This window comes from Natator depressus, chromosome 9 (genome assembly GCF_965152275.1).
Source record: "Natator depressus isolate rNatDep1 chromosome 9, rNatDep2.hap1, whole genome shotgun sequence".
NCBI classification, from domain to species: domain Eukaryota; kingdom Metazoa; phylum Chordata; order Testudines; family Cheloniidae; genus Natator; species Natator depressus.
Genome location: NC_134242.1, coordinates 73427981 through 73454142, shown reverse-complemented (window position 1 = coordinate 73454142; position 26162 = coordinate 73427981). Strand labels below are relative to the sequence as shown.

Sequence of the window (26162 nt, the reverse complement as noted above, 5' to 3'; positions counted from 1 at the left end):
AAAATTACCACTGGGGATGTTGAAATGCCAATAGTTATCCTTGGGGACCCAGCCTACCCCTTGCTCCCATGGCTCATGAAGCTGTACACAGGCAGCCTGGACAGTAGTAAGGAGCAGTTCAACTATCGGCTGAGCAAGTGCAGAATGGTGGTAGAATGTGCCTTTGGACGTTTAAAAGCTCGCTGGCACTGTTTGCTGGCTAGGTTAGACCTCAGTGCAACCAACATTCCCATTGTTATTGCTGCTTGCTGTGTGCTTCATAATAGCTGCGAGAGAAAGGGAGAAGGCATTTATGGTGGGGTGGCAGGTTGAGGCAAATCGCCTGGCGGCCGATTTTGAGCAGCCAGACACCAGGGCGATTAGAAGAGCACAGCTAGGCGCGCTGTGCATCAGAGAAGCTTTGAAAACCAGTTTCATGACTGGCCAGGCTACGGTGTGACAGTTGTGTGTGTTTCTCCTTGCTGCAAACCCGCCCCCTTTGTTGATTTTAATTCCCTGTAAGCCAACCACTCTCCCCCCTTCGATCACAGGTGGCAAAGGAAATAAAGTAACTATTGTTTTGAAACCATGCATTCTTTCTTTAAAATTTTTTTAAAAAGTGAGATATCTGACAAGGTAGCCCGGGTGGGGTGGGGTGCAGGAGGAGGGAAGGACAAGGCCACATTGTTTATTGTAGCCACACTACAAATCAAAACTGTTTGAATGACAGCCTTCTGTTTCTTGGGCCGTCCTCTGGAGTGGAGTGGCTGGGTGCCCGGAGCCTCCCCCTCCCGCATTCTTAGGTGTCTGGGTGAGGAGGATATGGAACTTGGGGAGGAGGGCAGGCAGTTATACAATGGATGCAGTGGTGGGTCTGTGCTCATGTTGGCTTACCTACAGCTCCACCAGACACTTCATCATGTCCGTTTGCTCCCCCATTAGCCTCAGCATTGCCTTCTGCCTCTGCTCTTCGCGCTCACTTAATGTTTTCCTGGCCTCTGCCACTGAATGCCTCCATGCATTAAGCTGTGCACTATCAGTGCGGGAGGACTGCATGAGCTTGGAAAACATGTCATCGTGAGTGCGGTTTTTTCGGCTTCTAATGTGCGATAACTTCAGGGACGGAGATGATGGGGGAGCATAGAAACATTTGCACCTGCGGGGAGATAAAAAGGGAGAGTAAAATTTAAGATGATACATTTCTGAGAACAAAAGGGAGACTTTTTCACAGTGAATCAAGCAATTCACAGCAAACAGCACATGTGCTTTAGGTACAAGGTCACATTTTGCCTTTTATATTGAGCACCTGCCGGTATGGTGACACATCACAAATGGCTGGGCAACAGAATTCAGTTTCCAGGCAGCCATGGTAAGCCTTTTGGTACGCGTGGTTGGCTTCTTATGCCTTCATAACATGTGAGAATGGTTTCAAACTGCAGCACCATTCTTTCCCATAGCAAGCAATGCTGGTTGGGTTTCACATTTAAAAGGAGGAGCTGCAGTTTTCAGGTGGATGTGCAGCACACACCTCCCCCCACCCCACTGCATGGCTATTCTCTGGGATGATCCCTTCACCCTCCCCCCACCACGTGGCTATTCTCTGGGATGATTCCTTCACCCCTCTCCCTACCATGTGGCTATTCTCTGGGATGGTCCCTTCACCCCTCCCACCGCTGTGTGGCTATTCTCCGGGATGATCTCTTTTAACCAAGCGCAAACAACCCAGCATGAATGGGGTCCTTTTACTGTTCCCTTACAAAAATTTCCCAATTTCAATCAGGTGACCATGAATGATATCACTCTCCTGAGGCTAACACAGAAAGATAAAGACGAATGTTGCTTGAATGCGACGAAAACTCATGACTGTTCGCTGCCATGCTTTGCACTGCAATGATTTCAGACTACTTGCTATTGGCTTAGCGTGGTAAAGTGTCCTACCATGGAGGATGAAATAAGGCAGCCCTCCCCAGAAACCTTCTGCAAAGGCTTTCAGAGTACCTCCAGGAGAGCTTCATGGAGTATCCCTGGAGGATTCCCGCTCCATCCCCAGACATGTTAACAGACTTCTCCAGTAGCTGTACTGGCCGCGAATGCATCCCAATTCTTCAGGGCAAATCAAACATTAAACACTATTGCTTTTAAACCCTTCACCGTAGTTACAAATGTGCACTCACCAGAGCTGCCTTCTCCAGCTTCAGGGTTGGGGATCCTGCCTTGGGAGGGTATTGGCTCCAGGGTGATGAAGAGGTCCTGGCTGCTGGGGAGAACAGATTCACCGCTTGCCTGCTACGCATTCTCCTCCTCCTCCTCCTCCTCCACAAAATCCTCCTCCCTGTTGCATGAGACTCCCCCCTTGCAGGTGTCCATGGACAGTGGTGAGGTAGTGGCAGGGTCCCCCCCTAGAATGCCATGCAGCTGATCATAGAAGCGGCATGTATGGGGCTCTGACCCGGAACGGCCATTTGCCTCCTTTGTCTTTTGGTAGGCTTGCCTGAGTCCTTGACTTTCATGCAGCACTGCTGTGTGTCCGTGGTGTAGCCTCTCTCCACCATGCCCTGTGTGATTTTGGCATATATATTAGCATTTCTTCCTTTTGATTGGAGTTTGGCCTGCACAGATTCTTCTCCTCATACAGCAATCAGATCCAGTGTCTCCCTTTTGGTCCATGCTGGAGCTCGTTTGCGATTCTGGGGGGTCTGCAGGTCACCCGTGCTGCTGAGCTTGCCACGCTGACCAAACAGGAAATGAAATTCAAAATTTCCCGGGGCTTTTCCTGTGTACCTGGCTAGTACATCAGAGTTGAAAGTGCTGCCCAGAGCGGTCACATTGGAGCACTCTGGGATAGCTCCCGGAGGCCAATACCAGCAAGGTCGATTTTAGCTCTACTCCCCTCACCGGGGAGGAGTACAGAAGTTGGTTTTAAGAGCCCTTTAGGTCGACAGAACGGGGTTTGTTGTGTAGACGCATTCATTTTAAAATCAACCTAACGTGGCTAAATTTGACCTAACCACATAGTATAGACCAGGGCTAAGGTTGGAGAGAGACTCTGACCCAGCTCCTCCCTTAGGCCTTCTTATACTCCCAGCCCAGCCCTGATTGGCTGCCTGAAGGCCACTCCTGACTGGCTCCCCTAGGCAGTCCATTCCCAGGGCTGTTTTTAATCCCTTCCACAACGGAGCAGGGTGACTGCCCCGCTACAGATACAAAGGGCCTGAGAAGCACCATTTAGCACATCTGAGTGAGGTGAATCCATGATTGAGACCTCTTACCTTTATCCTTTTTAAAAGGTACCAAAACTTTACCATTATTCCTCTCTCCAATAAAAGGTAAATGAATTAACTGATAGTTCCAGTGCTACCTCTTGGCTGTTTTTGTTAGAATTAATGGATTATGGTTAAAAAAGAAAAGAAAAGAAAAGAACGGACCCCAACATGGTAGGCTGGCATTCCTTCACTATAGAAAGGAGAGACTCAGAGGGGGAAGGGTACTGGCCCTGAATGGGGCCAGAAAAAAGATGTTTCTTTAGATAGTGAGTTTTACCTTGGTAAGACTCCCTCTACTGTGTTTGACATTCTGAATTACATGATTATATATTATAAGATTCTAGCAACATTTTGTATTGTAAAGATGGAGATGCTCAGTATTTTGCCAGATGCCAAGTGATATTACGATATTTCTATCTTCTCTTTAATTTGAACGACAGTCAGCATATTTACAATAAAGCCAAGACAATCTGTTATCAAGTTACAGTAGAGATATTTTCCCTTATGAAGATCCCAGAGCTGATTGGAATCAAGCTCCATAAAGCTGTGAGTCTGGAATAACATGAGCCTCGATTGCTCTCAGAACGCTATAATTTTATATCAGTCTAATAAATAGATCATTGGGTATAGGTTTTTGTAAGTAAGTATATACATACTGCACCATTTCCTGATTCAGTGTGCTCCACTGTGTTGCAGGCTGTGTGCAGTGGGGGAGGTGCTAGAGCTGATCAAGCAGTGTAATTTTATACATTACTGAATCAGTGCAGGAGAAACCTGGAGGGACAAAGCATCATCTCGTCTTTGGACTGCACTGTAAAATCCTACAGCTCTCTCATCCCGGCCATGCTCTGATAGATTTCCCCAGTCTTTTTCTGATTTTGGTGTGAATGATAAAGTGATCTGATGATGGCTCTCGTTATGGAACCTATTAGCAAGTGGACCCCCAAGCAAGTAGTGGATTGGATGAAAGGTACGATCATTTATTACCATGTATTATCTATGCTTTGACTCTATGAAATTTACATTTCTTCTTCTGTATTTTTTATTTTGTCAAGAGTTAGTTTAGTTCTAAAAATCCATATGCTGTTTGATACAACAGTTCTCAGAGCTATGACTGAACACAGACCTGGTATGAGCTGCAAAACATGCTGTTGGAATCTCTGCTGAGAACTGAGTAGTGATCTAATGCATTTGTGGATAAATGCAAGCATAACTATAGTGTTTGTGCCTTAAGACTCCATTATACATTGCAGTGTAATGATATTATGTTTGGTTGTCTTTAAATTTTTCCTGATTAGCTTTGTTTTGCTCATATCAGGTGACTTCATGCAGTGGTTGTGCATGTATGCAGCACTCGTGTGTAGTTTTTAGGGTGATACACAGAGAAAGCAAGGTACCAGTGACCGAACTATGGAATTCTGATTCTTTTATTATATCCTGATTTGTGCAGGCTTCCCGGCTACTCTTGTTAGTATCTCTGTGTTTTGTATAATGCATAAGCTTCTCTGACAATCACTAGTACCGTGGACAGTGCAGTCTTTGCCATATATGGAGAGAGCAAGAGGAAATGAGAAGGGCTGCTTGTCTGTGCACAGTTTAGAAGAGTTTCCCCAGCAAGATAACTTGACAGGGATTATGATTTCCCTGCACATTTGTAGTTTCATAAGCACAGAAATAAGATGTGAAATGTTTTCTTTTGTGGTGCTCTGCTGTGTTGAAAACAGATTGATTTGGATGGAAGAGTGAAGAATTGTTCATGATAAGTGTTTTAAATTTCTCCTGATTAGGAAAAAGTGTATTTACATAGCACACACATTACCATAGTTGTACAGTTTCTAATGAGGTGTTGGTCTCACAGACCAACTAATTTCAGCTATAAAATGCTCTCCCATTATGTACGGGAAATAGGTGCAATTTTTATGGTTAAGGTATCTGTGAATATATGTTTTCTGTAATGGGATTTTAAATATACTATAGGGTTAAAGTGGATGGCTATAGTTTTCTTTAAAGCCTTCACATTCATAATGAATCTGTGACTGGCTTTGATTTAATGATGCTGAAATATATCTTCACACTTAACTGAAACTGGGCTAAGTGCTCGTCACTTATCTTACAGTTGTAAACACCCTACTCTCTCTACAGCCATACAGTATCATAAGGCAGATGGCATCTATGGAAATGCATGTAGTTTGTTTCTCAGGTGTCTTCAGCTCAGGCTAGTTGAGAGGCTAATTATCATAAATCAGTCAGCAAGGATGAATCTTGAAATCACCCGATATATGATTGATAGCCATGCCCAATTACATTAATTAAAACCATACGCTGCTGCTGGTGAGAGGAAGAACCAGATTATATAGATCTTTGCCGGTATTTAAATGGTTAAAAAGTCACAGAGAATGTTATGGTATCTAAAATTATGAGTTAGATTGTAATGTAATACAACTGGTAATATTTAAATAATACTTGTTGCTGCATTTCAGAATATTCCCTGTCACCTCTTCATGCTTTTGATATAATCTGACTACATCTTGAGTAACAGACTATGATAGTAGCATCAGCAACTTTTACCACAATGAGCAAATAGTTTTAGTGCATACAAACAGGAGATTTTTTTTAATGTGTTTTTCAGATGTTCACCATGTAGTCTCCCAATATTAAATTGCCTGTTTGATGGGGGACATTTTATATATTTTAAAACCTGCTATGACTGCCAGTATTTTTATATATAGACTGCATGTCACATATCACATAAGAAACACTGGGATATCCTCATGTAACATTTGCCTGGTTTTGTGAATTCAAATATAAATAAGAATAGTGCACCAATGACTGAAATGTGTATAGAACTGAGGGATTTTATTTAGTAATATGAGTGCTGTGTGCATGAAGACAATGCAAGCTACGCGTATATTATTTCCAAACAAATATTACACTACCATATTTTACCTTAATATTTTCCCTGTGCAAATATGTGCTTCAGATATTATTGAACGCCTCATGTAGTCAAAGAAAAAGGTTCTAACAAATAGAATATCATAGCTGACAATGTAATATGGTAACAATTAGTTCAAAATCATCTGGAAATCCCTAACTTCACTACAATTGAGTTCATCATTGTCACTGTTGCATTGTAGCTTCTTTGTATGCTGTGTAGCAGTTTCACTAGCTATAGTTATTCTGCTAAATAGATTTTAATACATTAGTCAGGATGAAGCTGCAGACTGCTAGTGGCGTTCAAGTGATACATAACTTATCCATATGAATCACCCAAACTGAAGGATTTACCTCAGAAAATGCTCACATGACAAAACCTGACAAGACAACTTAGCTACTTATATTGTTACATATTCTGCACCTCTTGCTTAAATATAGTTATTTAAAAAGGACCAGAAATTAGAATTTGTAACAAGGACCGAGATGTGGACTTTAACTATTACTAGTACCCCAGACTGATATTGTACCTCTCCTGGACAAAAGGACAGTGCAGCCTGGCTCCCAGTTCCATGAAACCACATCGTAACTACTCCTATTATAACACCATCTCTCCGTGACATTTGCAGCAAAATCACTGTGTTCTGAAGGTAGAATTTAACCTCAACTACAGAAAGCAACACATTACAACTGTAGCATTTTAACAGTGTTCAGTAATCAGACCCTGTAAAAATGTGCCCCACGTGCCCTTTAAAATACATTCTCAATTAATTTAAATATTAAAGAGACAAGGTGGGTGAGAAATTCAAGCTTTTGAGCTTACACAGAGCTCTTCTTGAGGTCTGGGGTCTGTGTAACCTCAAAAGCTTGTCTTGCTCACTAACAGAAGTTGGTCCAATAGAAGATATTACCTCACCCACCTTATCTCGCTAATATCCTGGGACCAACATGGCTACAACAACACTGAATACAACAGTGTTAAATATTAACGGTTGTTAGTCACAACACATTTCACAGTAAGGTGACCACAGTAAGAGGCATTTTTTAACTTGTGTCTTTTATAACTTTTTTTTTAAATCAGCTAATAAATTTTGCAAACTAATTTGTGCTATCAGCAACATCAGAGTAATGTGAGAGGTCATGGAAGAAAGCCACAAAATTGATGTTAATATTTTGAGACACTTGAATACCCACAGTGCATCTCACTCTATGTCATATTGTTGTAAGAGGTAGCCATACCCTGAATTCCAACCCAAGGACAATCCTTCTGTTCCTTCCCTTTAAGAGGCATTACTTGCTACAATGTATAAATTAATGGCCTCTCAGGAACAGCATTATAATAAGGTGGCATCTTGTATTTATACATGGATTCTTCCTTAGGAACAGATTCAATAACAGACTGTCTTGATTTCACATTGTGGACACCCAGGGAAGGCTGTGAAAGATTTGAGAAACTGATTTTTGAAGCTTGTTCTGGATCTGGCAATGAGGACTCTGGATAGCTTTGTATTATTGAATTTGTCTTTAGGATACACAAAAATATTCTGAGAGAATTAACAAATAGATTGTAGAAGTAGTGGCTTTAAAGAAAAAGAGGTGTTTTCAAAGAAGGATTGGTATGTGTGATTTTGAAAAAAATATTTTTTGGTATTTGTAGTGAGTTTTTTCTACTACTCTTGATTCAATTATTTCCGTATTTCAAATGTATTTCACTTTCTTTTTTCTCACACAAATCATTGATGCTTTATTTATCCTGATGTGTATCCTTTTCTTACCACAGGCAAATACTTCCATTGGAATAATATATCTCTGTGGACTGAAAACATTAATATAAGAGGGTGATCTTTACCTCATTTTATTTAAATTCTTTGGTTGCAATGTTGGGTAAAATATTTTCCACAAGTATTGTAGAATGTAAAATATGTTAAACAACTTGTTTTCATAATTGTTCTCATGTATTTTTCTTCTGTTTAGCTATGTGAAAACTGAGCATATTAAAATGAGTACTCGGTGGCAAAGTGTACCTTAATGTTTACCTTAATGTAATGCTACTACCTGGAGGCTTCTAATGCATTTTAACCTATTAACCATCAGCATCTCTATTTACTGTACAATCCAATGAAGCTTTGCAGTCAAGTCCACATTTTATCAAAAGTGCAGTTCGAAACTGAAAAATCACCCATTTTCAGATGTATGTAAATAGCACAATGAAAGACTATGAGGAGTCCTTGTGGCACCTTAGAGACTAACAAATTTATTTGGGCATAAGCTTTTGTGGGCTAGTGGGTTCTAGCCCATGAAAGCTTATGCCCAAGTAAATTTGTTAGTCTCTAAGGTGCCACAAGGACTCCTTGTTGTTTTTGCTGATACAGACTAACACGGCTACCACTCTGAAACCTGTCACAATGAAAGACTGACACTAGCCCTGTACAGAAAACAGTTTTGGTGTCTCCAAGTTATACTTCTGAATCTCTATTGCACTTACAACTATAAAATTCAGGCTGCTTAATTCTAAATTTTTAAATAAAATACAAAAGGGTTTTATTACCTAGATTTTAAAATAACAGCTCTGAGGCTTACTGTGCTTCCTGAATTAAGTAGTTTGCATTAGTTTCTTTAAAACGTTTTTGAATCTAATTGGCATATTGTACAAATAAATTGAAGCTTCTACACAACAATCCACTGTTTTCATAAAATAAAAACACAAATAGTTGAGGCTCTGAGGAGAATGGGATGTTATTAAACAGCTGGAAATTAAAATAGGAAATCAGCTATTTCTTAAGTGTACCTTTAGCAATAACTTCACATGGAGTCAGTTATTCAAAGTCCTGCTGATTGAAAGTAACGTTTGTCTGCCAAAACAGCCTGCACTAGAGGTTTCTTTCATAATGACTGCTCAGATATAAATATCATTTCACAAATGCAACCAATTTTTTTCCTTAAATCTTGAATTTCTCCATTCTCCACAGGAGATGCAGACATGAAAAAAATAAAAATTAATTCAGTTGGTAAACTGATTAACTGTGCTGCATTGATCCTGTTCAGAATAATTATATGTTTATCTGAAGGGTTTTCCTTAGCATGTAATTCCCTGATTTCAAGCTGGCTCATAAAAGAGAGAGGAAAGATGGGAGGGAGGGGTGAAGAGCAGGGATGCTGATGACGTGACTGTGCTTGTTAACATTCACATCACACAGGGATCTGGCAAACCCCTTTTCAGTCTTTTTGCTTTTCATTAAATCACTACCTGCTTGTAGTAACATGTCAGAAACAGTGAGCCTCCCACATTTACCAAATGCAATATGTAAAATCTTAAAGCATATTGGAGGTACTCTGCTAAATATTATGATCTGTCACAAAAGCAGCCTTGCATGCACTGAGCTGGATGATACTTAGCCTTTCCCCACTAAATCCCATATTTCAAGAACTCTACTTCAAGAAACACAATCTGAAACTTGAGTATATAACTTTGGTGCACATATTATTTACAAAAATGTGGGGTTCACCCCATTCTTCAATTCATCCTGTAGACAAACAGATCTGGAAAAGAAGGGAGCACCCACAAGCACAGACTTCCTTAGAATTAGTGCTGGATTTTCAAGCAGAAACTAAAATAAGTGTCTCATCATTGCCCTTGCAGGCTCACCAATTCCAAAAGTGAAACAATCAATCAATTTATTGTTATGACTCCCAAGGAACCTCTGGGATAACCAAGTCCCACTATTTCCCCATTTCAATTTCTGACTCATCATTGGAAAAATTTGAGTTGAGCCAGAACTGTCCAAAATTCCTCTCTGACTCCTCCTAAGGCCTGGGCTACACTGGGGGGTGGGGTGGGGGTTTGAACTAAGATACGCAACTTCAGATACGCTATTTGCGTAGCTGAAGTCGAAGTATCTTAGTTCAACTTACCTGGCCATCCTCACGGCAGCGAGTCAACCACGGCGGCTCCCCCATCGACTCCGCTTACTCCTCCTGCTGAGGTGGAGAACAGGCGTCGATTCGGGGATCGATTTATCGCGTCTAGATGAGACACGATAAATTGATCCCTGATAGATTGATCACTACCCGCTGATCCGGGTGGTTTAAAAACTGGTTTAAAACTGCATCTAATGATTTTTGGCAATAATCCTTCTGCAACAACTAATCCAGTAAATGTTGCTAAGGATCCCTATGTTTTCTTGCCAATCGTAACAGTAAGTTTTTAAAAATATTATTATAGTGAAATCACAGCAAGGGTTGGTCACTATAAATACAAGACTCTGATGAGTAATCTGGCCTCATTGCTAAATTCTTCGTTTTCGTAGAACAATTAAAGTAGAGTTTCTGATTATCAGTGAATTGAACCAAAGCACAAATGCCTTCTCTTTTTTAAGAATTGGTTTACTGAATGGGAGAAGCTGAAGAGTACAGATGGTTGTCCTATATATACAGTAGGTGTAGGCACTGATTGGGACTACCTGCCCTGGGTTATAGAATACCGTCACAGAATTACAAATCATAGTAATGAAGATGGAAAATACCCAATATATCACCTAAATTGACCTTTACCAGTGCAGGATTATTTCCTACAACACACCTACAGAAGTTTTTGACAGTTGTTTAAGAATCAGAATCAGGTAAGATAATTAAAGAAAAGCAATATCTATTATGATTTGAGGACTAGGTTTATCCTCCAGTGGAAATCCCTCCACCCTCCTGTTGACAGAACTAGGGGATTGAATAGTAGAAAGTGAAAAGGGGATGCAGGAGTCTGAGGGTCAAGCCCAAGATCATAATAGAAAGTGGTAGGGACTATGGGCAAAACTGCTGAGAACTAAATTTTCACCCATCAAAGAAAAAGGATTATTAACTTTATATTGCGACAAGAAGGTGGGATTTAAGGTGAAATTCAATCTTGGACAAAGGGCCAGCCCTACGACTATGCACCACCTAATCCCTCAGACTAGGCCTTGTGCTGGCCCTCTGCACATGTATGAACTTCATCCTTAATACATAAAATGCCAGGCCCAAACCAGATCTTTCATGGTCTTTCCTTCCAGAATGTCAGTATGAAAGGACATTCCCAAATGCAGTGGCAAGGCACTCAGTTTGAAATAGCTGGATGATGGGGGGAACAGCCTGAGGAGGAGAAAATATAAAACAATCCAGATTAATAAAATTTTGAGACTATAATCTGGAAATTCAGCCCACAGCTCCTTAGGAAAAGAAGTCTTGAAATGTTTTCCCCAGAGAATTTTTGATGTGCAGGTAAGTGAGTTATCCCTCCAGGATGAATAAAAATGGGTGGGGTGGTCTGAGGAACATCAATGTATTTTAATTCTCCCTCTTCTAAATTTTTCTGTTTAATTTTTGGTTTTCAGTGTGTCTAAAAGTCATTGGCCAAAATGTCAGAGAGATATGTAATGGTTTTGTAACATTTTACTCTCAGGAGATTGAAAACATTGGTATTCTGTATTAAATAGAAATTAGAGCACTAAATATATATATATATATATATATATATATATATATATATATATATATATATATATATATGCATGGTGCTTATTCATCATTGGTACTGTACATGAATAGATACTACACATAGCATTGAGACTACTTAAAACTCCAGTTAAAGCCTAACAAAATCATGGAGAAAATATTCAAAAGCAAAATCAATACACTGTGCTAAATGCCTTAAGAAATAAACTCTTAATGTCTTGTTATAAGAAGCTAAAATGACAGCCTTTCTGATATCAGAAGGCAGGGCATTCTCTGCAGATACTGAGCAACAGAAACAAAAATATACCCATTCTACTCCTACTAACCCTGTGACCAAAAGCCCTGTTCCTTTTAATCTAAAAGGGCAAGATGGTACAGAGTGTGTCAGAAGACTGACAAGATAATTAAGACCCAGTATATTCAAGGCTTTAAATATTAAAAGCATCACTTTGAATTCAAGTCTATATAACAGCAGGCAGGCAGTGAGACAGCAAAACAGCTGGTCGACTGAATCCCCTCCTCCCCTCTCCACCTTCCCTAAGAACACACAGCCACATTCTGCACTATCCTTCCCTCTGAGTCGTGACAAGCGGATCATTCAAGACTGACTGGGGCATTCTTAGTGCTGCATCCATGTTTAAATTCAGAGCAATTTTCCATGTTGTTGAGATGTTTCTGCACCTATATCACACCACCATTTTTTTCTAGGACCTAGAAAATAGAAACTGGTTTGTGTACCTCCCCAGAGCAAACTGTAAATTTGCACTAAAGAAATGTAAACATAAAGAAATGTAGCACTAGCAAATTAAATGCTCCCTAAACAGTACCGGCAGATTTACTGCTAAATTCTCTAATTTCCTCATTTTGTAAAACATAAATTCAGATTATTTACAGTAAAATGCGACTGTCTGCAGAGAGGAGTATGAGTTGATGGAATATGCCTCTATTAACAGTTGCCAAATGTTACTCACTTTTAGTAGGTTATTATCTATAATTAAAAATATCTGTCCATTGTTTGGAATCTGAACAGACATCTGAATAGGCAGCCAGATCCATGATTAGCATGCATCTCTAGAAGAACTTGTTTTTCGCTCTGTAATCTTACCCCGCACATGACTCATGTTATACATGATACATCTCCTTCCTTACAATTTTGGTCACTTTGGATAGTACAGCAGAGTCCTAAAAGGCCACCCCTCTGCACCTCTCCCTGTTGCACTGTTACTTTAGGTGGAGAAATTGGGTTCAGAATTCAAACTTGGACCTTGAAAATCATACTAAATAAGGCAGCTCATACTCAAGGAAGTACAGAGGGATCCACAGTAGCATACACTGCTATCTGGCATATAGAGTGGTAGAGAATGAGAGTATCACACTAACGCGCTTTCATCGGCATAGTGTTAGAGACACTATCTTCCCCCTCTAACCCATGACTCTGAGTCACTAACAGATTCTGTTCCTTTCTTTACAACTGGGTGGGAGAATGTTTTGGCAGGAATGAGATTGGCAGAGGTACAGTAACATTCAGAATCTACATGTAACACCTGACAGTTATTTTTAGAATAGGTTTATAACAGTCTGATTCTCAGAGGAGGAGGTGTAAGAGAAAGTGGGTGCTTTTATAGTTTAATAGTACAGTATTTCTGGTTACTTGGTTTGTAAGTCAGTATTAGAAACAAGATGCTCTACAGGAGAACTCCATTCTGAGTGGCATTTGTACCAATGTGCATGCCAGAAAAGCCCTGAACAAATAAGGGAGTGTGAGGCAATTCTGACTACCTCAGATCTCATGGAGAAGTTGTCTCCAATTCATCCTCAGGAGTAGACCCTCACAGTATTTTTCAGGTACATAGACTCTGGTTCATGGTGTATGATCCACGTGGCTTGGCATGTAAATGTCTTAACCCAAGTGAAAGCTTTATGTACCTTCTCCTGACAGAAATAATCAATCTCCATGTGCAGTGATAGGGGATATTTGATGCTTGTGCATAAGACATGGCTGTGCACAATAAACACCGCTTTTCAGTACCAATATATGCCAGTTTGGGAGTAAAACTGAATAATCTTAGAATTTGGCCTGAGGTATCTTGCTGGGTAATTCAACACCACACTGAACCTAACAGCAAAAAAATTCAAAGATAAGAAATAGTATTAACAATGTTCCCTTCTAACTCCAGTCTTGTTAATGACCCCTGACCTACGGAGCCTGCAGGAGTGGGACCTGAAGTTCTGTTCACAGCTATTAAATATCTCTTCTGAAGTTTCAGCTTTTTAATTAAGTCTGAGACTTTTCTTTGTTCCAGGTGTGCAAAGATGGGGCTTCCATGAGCAATAGTACAGGATAAAGAGAGTGTGACAAATTGTAAGGCTATGTTTGTGAAGTGCTACAGTGATGTACCAAAATAAAATTATTCCTGATTAATCAGTTCCCCACAGGTGCATCCAGAAGCCAATACAATGCTTGATGTGGTTTTCTATTTAAATTCTCAACCAACTGCTTTCTAATAAGTATGAGTTTTAAAAGAGATATAGCACTTCCTAGCTATTCTGTGAATGGTTTATTGAAATGAAAACTCATTGTACAGTGACTTTACGGAATAGATTCAGACTCATAGACAGAACAGCCTTTACTCTAGTCTTCTGTGCACCGTGGAGAGATCTGCCTCTTTCACTCTTAATATCATCTGGGGATTGGCTAATTTCTTGTAGGTTTGGGGAGTCACAGGGATGTTATTCTGGGAAAGGAGATTCTGGTCACTCAGAGGTGAAGCCAGGTCAGGATTCCTGCCTGGAAATTGTTCTGCTTGGCTTTGCCTTCCTCTTGACTTATTATTTTTTGCTTTAAGATGTGTAAAAACATAAAAAGAAGCATTTAGCTCAAAGTGTTGTGCTTATGAATTTCACATGGCAGCAGTGTATTGGCCATCTTTGAATTTTGACTCATTCACAAATTCTGGCTTTTAAACTCTTGAATTTTTAGTTTATTATTCTTATAAACGTGTAATAGGTGTTTCTACGAGTCCATCAAAATCTCCTTGCCATTCTTGTACCATTTTACATCTGCTCATTGTTGTGATACCTGTGTCATCCTCTGTAGTTCCAGTATATCAAAAATAGGTACATGAATGTCATCCAACCATTAGAAATGTTGAAGACTCCTTTGTAGTGGCAGGAGTTGTCTTTTGTGAAGATAACTATCTATCTAGATTCTTATATGGCCCTCTTCACTGCAGAAAGTGCAAATTATGTACCAATTATCTTCCTGTTGAAGACCTCTAAGCTAGTTTCATTGTCTGCACAAAGCTTACTTTTCACTGAATGGTACTGTGCTGGTTGGGTGTGACACACTGCAATCAGCCTCATAATAATAAGAGGCAAAACTGAGGTCCATTATTGCTTATTAGCAGTTGACCATTTCAACAGATCTCTCACCACTTCAATTATGCGTCATCCTTGAAAGGACCACGTAGATGTACTTCCAAGGATTCTCAGACTATGACCACAGATGCAGTTCCACCATATTCCTTTTTCTCTCAGATGAACAAGGTTTGGCATCTTTTCCATGGTGTAATCCAATCCCTCAAATCTAAATTTGGGCAATTTCTTCCATGTGTACTACTCCACAGCACCCATCCTAAAGCTAGTCCATTATCTGATGTCTTAAAGGTGATGAAATAACCCTGATAACAGATGTCTTTCTGACAGGATAGATCCACTGGCTATTATTACATATCTTGAGAGAAATTGAGGATTGGCAATGTAATCCTCTAAAGAAACAAAAAGTATTTTCTGTTCCTCAGTCAGATCAGTGGTTACCACTGCCCAGACTTACAGTGGCTAGTTAGAGCGTACATATGTAGGCAGTTAACCACTCAGGCTGCAGGTAGAGGGAAAGGACCAAATTCATTCTAGACCATTATTTCCCCATATCTCTGCCTCTGTTTCCATAAGGATTTTCATTATACAGATGTGTTTTATGAGAAGGTATGGCATTCAGACTTTCAATTCTACTGAAATCAATTATAAATACCTCCTTTATATTATGCATTTCACTGTAACACAGGGGTTCTCAAACTGGGGGTTAGGACCTCTGAGGGGGTCACGAGGTTATTACATGGGGGATCACGAACTGTCAGCCTCCACCCCAAACCCCACTTTGCCTCCAATATTTATAATGGTGTTATATATAAGTGTTTTTAATTTATAAGGGGGGTCGCACTCAGAGGCTTGCTACGTGAAAGGGGTCACCAGTACGAAAGTTTGAGAATCACTTCTGTAATAAAAATTTGTGAACAACTTTGGGCAGGGAGAAAAAAAACAATTTTCTGAGTCTGAAAGTAGAAAAGCAGTCACCTTGAACAACTGTTAAAGCAGCTAACTTACTCAAAATACTAAGAGACTGGTTATGGAACCATTATGGCTCATTGGGTAGCCTTAAGCTAAAAAATATAAGGATGTTCTACTGTAAAGCAGTCTTTGCTCAGACAAAAAATGAGCAGTATGTGGCCATTACAGAGAAGCTGGTGATACAGAGAAAAGAGGGTAGCATCCATTGTGGAGTTCTCTACACTTGTACAACTAAAAAACTTTAATTTTTTCATACTTACAAATCATGGGCAGAATCTATTTCCCCTGTAATGCAACTGAAATCAACTGCAGTTACACTAGCGATGAATTTGGCCCATTCTCTTTTTAGTTATTCAGAAAACTATTTTCCATTTGGGTTAAAAAAAAGTGAACTCTAACGGGCAATAGTGGCCGTCAGCCTGCAGCCTCCAATATTATACTAGACCTGCCACAATTACCACTTGAAGCAGAAGTATGCCACATATCTCCCACTTCATTACCCTCACCATATCTCCTCCCAGCTTCTCCTGTCCTCTGTTGCTTATTCAGGCTATTCTCAGCCAGTCTGTTTCTTGCCCTTATTTCTTGATCAGGTGGGAATTGAGCATGAATTCAGAGACTAGTCCTTGCTTTGTTTAGTACTCTGGCCTTGTGTTTCCAGGTGAGTGGAGTGCTCTAATGGTTTGCAGATATGCAGCATTCTGGTACCACCAAAAGAACTAGAGAGAGATAAGGAATGAGGAGAGATGAGCAAGCAAATTCAGTGAGATCAAGGCAGAAAAGAAGTAAAGTAAGACTAACAAGATCCTTTCCTGTCTCTCTAATGTTCTCCAGCCAGGCTCTTGCCTTGCATGACAATTATTACCACCATATAAACTTTACATTCACTTGAGTATGAAATTCATTTGATACAATCTAAATAACACAAAGCTCAGCTGCTGTGCCCTGCTATCTATCTTTCAGATGCAAATATCTTAGCTATCACAAAACATTTTGTTTTTTAAAAAAAAAGAGAAAAAAGACATTCATATTAAGCATTAGCAGTCTGCAAAACTCATTCATTTTAAATGACATTATCAGCAAGTTTTGCTCTCGTGCTTGGCAAACCATTGATAGTTCTGTATCTCACAAATGACTGATTAAATGAAAATTATTTTTATACAAATAAATTTGCATCTGGGCTGTTATTTCTATAGCATCAAAATTCATTAGAGTGGGCTGAAACCACCACCTGTTTTTGGATTCCAAGGGCCTCCATTGTGAAGCTTTGCCAACTTTGTGATGTATTTGTAGCACAGCCTCACCGACTGTGCTACAAATCACTGTGGATATTAATGATGTGTCTGACTTCTGCTCCATGGGGTCTAAATCTGGCCCCATTGAAAGCAATGGGAGATTTGCCATTGACTTCATTGGGGCTAGGTTTCACCATTGGTGTCTATTTGTGCACCCCTGAGAGTAGGCAGGAATGTGTGGCAGTGGGCATGTGGCTCAATAGAATACAGAACAGGAAAAACACATATAGGCATCTTCTATGGATTACCCTGCATAGGAGAGTGGGAACAGAACATCCCTGAGCTAATCTTCAGGGTACCCTAAGTCATAGGCCACTGTGGGGGAATTTTACCTGTTCAGATTTCAGCTGGGTTACATTGAAAAACTCCTTAGTTATTCACAAGACAATTTTATGACTCAGAAAGAACATGTACAATATACAAGTAGAGGAGAAGCCATCTTAGATTTTCTATTCACTGGTAAGGAGAACTAATAGAGAAAGTGAGAATAATGGGAAGCTTGAAACCGTGAGCTACTTGAATTCTGAATAGTAAGGAATGGGATCACTGACTATAGCAATTCATAGGTATTATATTTCAAGAAAGCAATTTTTGGGAAATGAAGAAATCTAGTGAGTAAGTTGCAATGGGAAGATATTAAAAATTCACCAACTGCAATAATACAAAAGGACCAAGAGAAATTAGAAACATTGACAGAAAATACCAAAGTTACATTCTCATTAATAAAAAGCAGCTGGAATACTGTGTCCAGTTTTGAGCACAAACTGGAAAGAGTCCAGAGGAGAGCAACAAAAATGATAAGAGATTAAGAAAACATGACCTATGATGAAAGGTTGAAAGAGCTGGCCATGCTTAGAGAAAACTGGTGGGGGAGGGAGAGAGAACATAGCAATCTTCGCATATGTAACAGGCTGCCATAAAGAGGACAGTGATCAGTTGTTCTCCATCTCCAGTAGAGGCAGGACAAGAAGTAATTGGCTTAGTTTCAGTAAGGGAGGGTTTAAGTTAGATATTAGGGAAAACGTTCTAACTCTAAGGATAATTAAGCTGGAACAAGTTACCTAGAGAGGTTGTGGGATCCTCATCACTAAAGGTTTGTAAGAACAGGTTAGACAAATACCTGTCAGGAATGGTCTAGTTATACTTAATCCTACCTCAGTATGAGGGTATGAACTAGATACTTCTTGAGGTCCCTTCTAAAATTCTTCAGTCTGAAAAATATTTACTCAGTGGAAAGGAAAAATTCTGCTGACCTAAGAATGACAATGAGCAACAATGAGTTTGCAGTTGAATATGTCTGCAAACATGTATTTTGGTATTAATGTGCAGATACATGGAATCACAGGGCAGGAATGTAATAATTTCTTTCTATAAGAATCTAGAAACAAATTGGCAAATTATAAGTGATCAAGGACTAGAGGAACTGTCCTATAAGGAAAAATTTAAAAGCTAATTATACAGAGTTTGGATGAACAATGATTAAGAAGTTACCTGTCACTAGTTTACAAATGTCTAAATAAAGTAAATACTGAGGGTAAAGATACATGATTATGAGTAGTGGAAAGGGACTATGTTGACTGAATGCCAATGAGATATATCAAATTGTGGAACAGTTTTCCAAGGGAAGTGATAGAAACCGCACCACTTGGATCTTTGGTTGGACAAAACACTAGTAAAGGAAACCATCCTGCATTGACAGGGAGATAGATTAGATATTCTAATTTGTCTTTTCCATCTCTTGCTTTTATAATTTTATGACGTATAGAAAATTATTTTTGGGCATTCATCAACATCAATATTTTTTTCATAGTACAATGTAAATGTCCAACTCATCATAATTAGCTTTCAGCAAGTAGAGAATGCTTTAACTAGTGACTAAATTGCTGAAATAATAATTTGTTTGGTAGAAGTGTTTTATTTGAATCTCTGAATCTTCATGATGTCAAATGTTGCTTAGGACACAAATCAAACTCTACTATCCCTGTCTATCCTGGGTCACTCTTTGCATGATCTCTTTATTGTTAAGTACCAGAAGTTTTCCCTCTCTAAGTACTGCTCAGTAGAGAGATTATTTTGGTCAGCTCCTTTTATGTGTTCCTCCAGCTACCCAATGTGGCACATCTGCCATGGCAGACATTCTGGCTTCATTCTTAACATGTATCTCAGATATTCCCATCTTCTTTTCTGGATAATTTTAGAGATAAGAAGTTGAACTCTGATAAATCTCAGCATTTTTTATAAATTCATTCAATTTAAAATGTAGAATTTTAATGTTGTGTTTGCTTGTGAAAGCATTTAGACATATATCTATATCTTTGATGGATTTTCAGCTTTCACAGCCAATATTAAAGTGGAAATAACATTTGAGTTGAAGTTTCATAGTTTAGTTTTTAAGCTGTAGATTTTTGACGATCAAATTTTGTTTAAGTTGGTGGAGGTAGCTACAACATTATTTGTAAAATTATTTTCTTATGGATATCCCTATTGGTGTGCATATTAGTGCCAGAGTATGTGAATTGACACACCTCCTGTATTTCTTTGCCTTCCACCTAAAACGTGGGTTAGGAGTTGCTGGAGTTTTCATTAGCTAGCTTTTTTTTTTTTTTTTTTTTTTAAATAACTTACGAAGCCTGTCTTCTGTGCAATGCTGAACAGTCTTTCAGTCTTTGCTTGCATGTTGTTTGAGTGATCATTCAGAAGAGCTATGTCATCAGCAAAATCAAAAGCTTCTAGTATGTTAAGCTCCGTGATGCTTATGTTGTATTCATCTACACTTGTTCTTGTTCACTTGTCAATGAAGTAAATATCAATGCCCAACAGGAGGGGTGAGAGAATGCATCAGTATTATATTAAACGGTTCATTCTAGTCTGTGTTTACTTTATATCAAGGTGCAGTTTGCACAATTAAAGCCTTGGTAAAGTTAATTATTTCTACTGGAATACCATAACACTTCAAGATGTTCCAGTGAATCACGATGAATCTACAGTGTTTCACAGTTCTGATTTTGGGAACCAATGCCATACTTGCCCATTGCTTTCTCCATTCCATTGTTGTCATCCCCAATCTTGGCCATGAGTCCCCCCCATTATTAAGAAAACATCATGATCGGGAATATTGTCAAGCAGAGTTTGTAGGCAATTGTAAAACTGATCTTTGATTTCATCACCAGAGTTGTCTTTTGGTGCATAACACTGTATAATTGTCATTTTCATGTATTATGTTTAAAACCTAGCTTGGAGCAGTTGGCTGTTAATTGGCTCTCAAAGTGTTTTTTCAGCTTTGGAAATCATAATTAATGCTACTCCCTTTCAGTGGTAACCATTTCGCCTCCTCGAATATGTTATCACTTTATTTTCATTTATGAATATATTTTTATCAACTCCTGGCCCACTGACTTCTGCTTACTCCAAGGATTTCAAGATTACATTAATCCATTTCTTTCACCTCCTGCAAAGCTTTTGTCATTGCAGCCATTGTTCTAATGTTCCAGAAACCTACTTTTATAGTTTGTTTTACCTTCAGCAAAGATCTTCTCAGCCTTGACCTGATTGCTTGCACAAAGATACATCATTCCTGCTGAGACAGAGTCCATTACTTTGGCCTGCTGTTTCTCAGAAGGGCTAACTTGTTGTGTTTCTATAACTTCTTTGAAAAATGACTATAGGCATAGTTCTCAGGGTCTTTGGAGCACATGAACATTCCCACCACAACAAGGTGCAGTCCCCATGGAAAGACATGTTTGATACATGATATTTTGCTGGGTTTTAGTCATTAATAGCTGCAGTGAATGCGTGTCGCTCTCTCTTGGCATAAATTCTTTCTCAGCATCAATGTTTTAAATCCCAGATTTGAGGTCCAACTCGGATTTCATTTAGACTTCTGTAAATTAGGAGTTATTCTACTAGCGCTACTGGTGTTAAGTAAGAGTAGAAACTCCCCTTAATATCTGGTAGAAGTTTACAGGATGAAATCAAATTCTGTTGTTTTCCCCAAAGAAACAGAGGATGTTCCCAGCCTCACTGTATAGGGGTATTTGTTTTACCATTTGTTGTCTTTCTTGCATTACTTGATACTCTCCGAGCTGAGAGAGCCACATCTCTTTCAGTATCAATAAATAGCATAATAAATGGCATATATTATCCTGTAGGTTCAATGAAAACATATTAAAGCTAGCTCTGCAGATACCAACTCTGTAGGCTGCAAACTAATCAGGGTTTCTAAGTTACATACTAAAAATAAGGAGGAGACCATATAGGTAACCTTAGTTTACTTTGTTTCAGCCTGAAGGTCAAGGCATACCACTTTTTATTTCCTATAGGTAATTTTACTCTGTAAAAACTTAATTTGCAAGTTTATAAGGCCAAATTCTGCCCTCGGACGAATTCGTCTGACTTCCATTGAAGTCAATTAATGTTGTGTGTGTATTTGAGAACCCCCTTTGAGGTCCATTTGGTATGCTCTAGGCCAGGTGTTTCACAAGAAATTTTTTGGTGGCCTCAGAGTGCAGCCACCAACTCTTGCTGGTGGCCGCTCTGACAATTTTTCCTAAAATACTTAATTAACTTTAGGGAAAACAAATAAATATGCACGTATACATGTCCAAATCATTGTAATTTATTAATATAGGTTTTTATTGCAGAATCAATAATAAAAAATAATGTACAGTTGTCTCTATTCTTTACTGGACCTAAACAGAATAGAAACAAATAATATGTTTTGCATGTTCTTGTCTTTTTGTTGTTGTTTCTTTTGCTTTTTGGGTTGCTTTTTATAGACTTGCTAGCGAGGAAGTTTCTGTGAAAAGTGTTATTTGTATGTTTGTTAACTCTGCTTTGCTTCTCCACCCTGCCCCCCCAACACCGCCCTAGAAGCTGTGGCCACAAGAAAAGCCCCTAGTGGCCTCAGATGGCCACGGAGGCGGCATTTGAGAAACACTGCTTCTAAGCATTGACAATCTTTGTCGGTATCATTCCTGAGAGATGCGCATTATCTGAGATTCTTACTTCTATTGTACTTATAAAGATTATGCATGCATCATCATCTATCTTGCCTGCAATCTGAGTGACAGTCAATCGCACTTGTACAGTAAACTAGCAGGAAACCAAGACAATCTGTTATCAAATTTTCCATGGTGATAGAAAATTTTAGAACTAATTGAGATCAAGCTCACAACACTGAGGCTTGCATACAGTTAGTTGGACTTGGTCTCTGATCATCAACCTAGTGAGTAGATAGTTATGCATGTGTAAAAATTGGGGAATATGTAGTATATCAGTCTTGATTCAGAAGATTCAGTATATGTTACAGGCTCTGTGCCATGGATGAGCTGGTAGAACTGATTAAGCAGTGTAATTAGGAGAAACCTGGAGGGACAAAGCCTTATCTTGCCTTTGAGATGAGAGAATTTACAATGCAGCCCAGCCATGCTGTGATAGATTTTCTGCTTTTGATGTGAATGATAAAGTGATCTAATGACGGCTGTTGTTATGGAACCTGCTAGCAAGTGAATGTCCAAACAAGTGTCAGACTGGATGAAAGGTATTCTTGTTTGGAGTATTTATCTTCTGTTTTGCCTCTGTGCAATTTATGCTTTCAGCTTTTGTATTTTAACTAGTTGATTCTGTTCTAAAACTCAATAAACTGTTTCAGCTTGGCAGGATGTTAACATGAGCAATGCAAAATATTCTAGGAATCCCAGTTTAGGAAGAAGTAGTAATTGAATATAGTTAGGGGTAAATGCAGGTGTAATTGCTGATAACATTTGAACAGGAGGCATGTCATTGCAAAAGGCATTGTTGTTTTAAAAAAGTGAAACAGATGCTAGTAGCTTATATACAGATGTTAATGTTTGGTGTCAGCACTGTTTTGCTTAAGTCTTATATAATAAAGTGGAAATGCATTAATCTTGAAGTAGTGGTAACTTCGGGTAAATATAATGGTGATCACTGTAGGTGCTTTAGAGAGTTGTATTGATGATGCAGTCGGTGACAGTTTACCCTCTGAGTACATACTAAACCAACACCTCAGCACAGTCTTTGTGTTGCTGAAAGTGCAATCTCATTTAAATGACCTAAAATCATGGTTCTAATAGTATGCTGTCATAAACAGCACACAAGAACTCTTACTAGAAAATGATGTTAATATTTGTGCTCTCATCAAATTCCTACTCTTTGTGCTTCCCTAAATTTTCACCTCCTTTTCAGCTGGAAAAGGTAGTTTGCACTCCTGTTCTCAGAGGCTGCATTGTGTTGCTGTCTCCTGTTAAACAGCTGTCACATTTCAGCCCAGAGTTGGCTGCATTTCAGTTGAGGATAAAGTTATTCTTGTGTAGATTTTTAATAAAAGGTTTTAAAACCTTTTGAGATCCTTGGAAATGAAAAGGTCTATGTGAATGTACAACTATTATCATCATCCTGCTGGCTGCTAGGTTGTTTTCTTTTGTAAATACATACTCAGGGACAGAGTGGCAGTCAAGCCATGTAGGGGGCTCTTGTTTCCATGCACTGTGCTGTAGTGAGCAACACTGGTGTTTGTACGTTTCCTTAAATTTGTGCACAGAGCTGCCCCCTGGCTGGAGGCACAACCACCTCTTTATTACCCTACAGAGCTGATACTCCCACCTTCTCTGATCAACTATCACATTCCAACTGCCACAGAATCTTTGCACTCCAACATTCCATCTAGTTCTCACAAGGCCCAGTGATGACTGAACTGGGTGATATGCTGAACAAAAAGAGCTCTCAGTCATGCTTGTAGCTGTTTCCCTCACTTCACACTGACTCAACAGACATTTTAGGCTTCAGAGTGATACAGAGTGACATTCCTGGAATCTTATTATATAGATAGTAACAATAACAGAAAAGGGGGACAGGGATTCAGAGTAAAAATGGGGGAATGGCAACTGGTAACAGAAATACCACTACAACTGGCACTACATGAAAATTATCAAAATTTCATTTCTGGCACTTGCACAAGAACTGAATCACCATCACCATCCCAGAGTACATGGAAACTGCTTCAGGAAATTAGAAGGGCTGTCTCTCTGACAATAGCTTCATTGTGGAAATAATGTCTTCAGGATAAAAGGAAATATTTCTGTATACACTTACAGATCACTAAATAAAGGAGAAATCTGGAGTATATTTATTCACCTATTCTGCTATGTCAAGATTTTGATTGATGAAAATTAAAATAATGATCTTGATTATTATTTAGTACTATAAAATGGTCCATATGAAGGGAGAAATTTGATTAGCTAACAAAGGTTGAGACATCTGGTATAACCATATGGGTTGGGAATCATCAGCTAATTGTTACAAAAATATAACAAAAACATCATTTTATGACTGCACTGAAGTCCTTCAGGAAGAGAAGTCATATTAGCTACCTCCACAACTGAAGTTTCCCAACCTTCTCTGTGATATCTCAGATTTCACTGCAAGTGTGTGACCAGTGCAGTTATACTGCTTGTCATATTCAGTGTTGCACACGTTTTTAAACATTCAAATTAGGGAAAAGTCTATATATCTGTTAGCAGAAGTTATTTACAGAATGTTCATTACTATGGGGTATAGTTGTTGAGAGGCAAATGACTTTCAAACCCTAATTTGAACTATTTACTATTTAACAAGAATTGAACTGATACTTTTGGACTTGCATTGGCATATAATCCATAGTGGATATGTTCAGGTGCACATTTGCCGGATGGAAAGAGGTTAGCAGTTAGCTAATGAATGAAAAAATTTTGTAAGTGCGTGGGAAGATGAAAGGCAGGATAGTCCAGCTGATAGGATACTGGAGTAGAAATCCAGACACCTGGGCTCGATTCCTAGCCTTGCCAGTGATCTGCTGTGTGGGCTTGGGCAAGTCATTTCCCCCTAAAGATCTTACAAGGGGCCCAGATCCATCAAGGGACTTAGGTGCCTAAATCCTAGATTTAGACACTACTGTGATCCACAAAACCCCACTCAGCTGCCACCTAACTTTGTATGCACCTAATTTCTGCCTCTGGGCATGTACACCGCTGCCTCAGGCAGGTGCTTGGACACCTGTCTCACACCTAAGCCCCAATGCAACCCTCAACTCCTGTGAACGTAGCTTGTGGCCCACCTATCTCACCTGTAGGCCCAATTGGGCATGTCTAACTCCACATAAAATGGCTGGAGGCCTCTCATATAAGATTTAGCCCACTGGATAGAACGCTCACCCAGGATGTGGGAGACTCTTCTTTAATTCCTTTCGCTGACTGATAAGAAGGTATTTGAACATGGATTTCCCACCTCTCGGGAGAGTGCCCTAACCACCGGACTATATGACATTCTGATGAGAGTTTCTGACTCTGTGCTGTTGAAGTCATGTCTACTTTGTATTAAATAATTACATACATTGGCTAGAACATGAAAATGACTCTATAGCCCAGTGGTTAGGGCACTCACTAGAGATGTGGGAAACCCCCCCAGATGCCTTCTCCTCATCAGGCAGAAGGGGGAATGAAGCCAGGATCTCCCTCCTCTTCAGTGAGTCCCCTAGCCACTGGGCTAAAGATTATATGGGAGGTGTGAAGGTTCCTTCCCCACTCTGAACTCTAGGGTACAGATGTGGGGACCTGCATGAAAACCCCCCTAGGCTTATTTTTACCAGCTTAGGTTAAAACTTCCCCAAGGTACAAACTATTTTACCTTTGTCCTTGGACTTTATTGTTGCCACCACCAAGCGTCTAACAGATATATAACAGGGAAAGAGCCCACTTGGAAACGTCTTTCCCCCCAAAATCCTCCCCAAACCCTACACCCCCTTTCCTGGGGAAGGCTTGATAAAAATCCTCACCAATTTGCACAGGTGAATACAGACCCAAACCCTTGG

General features: G+C 39.4%; 1 protein-coding gene across 2 annotated transcripts in view; it reads left to right on the top strand.

Moving 5' to 3' along the window:
• Positions 1-4018: 4018 nt before the first annotated feature.
• The window catches only part of LOC141994242 (connector enhancer of kinase suppressor of ras 2-like), a 530195-nt gene continuing 508051 nt past the window's right edge, over positions 4019-26162 (top strand). For both annotated transcript variants that reach the window (XM_074964467.1, XM_074964466.1), the window contains exon 1: positions 4019-4212. In XM_074964467.1, the coding sequence (XP_074820568.1) occupies positions 4146-4212 (67 nt within the window). In that variant the 5' untranslated portion in view covers positions 4019-4145. The remainder of the gene's footprint in view (positions 4213-26162) is intronic.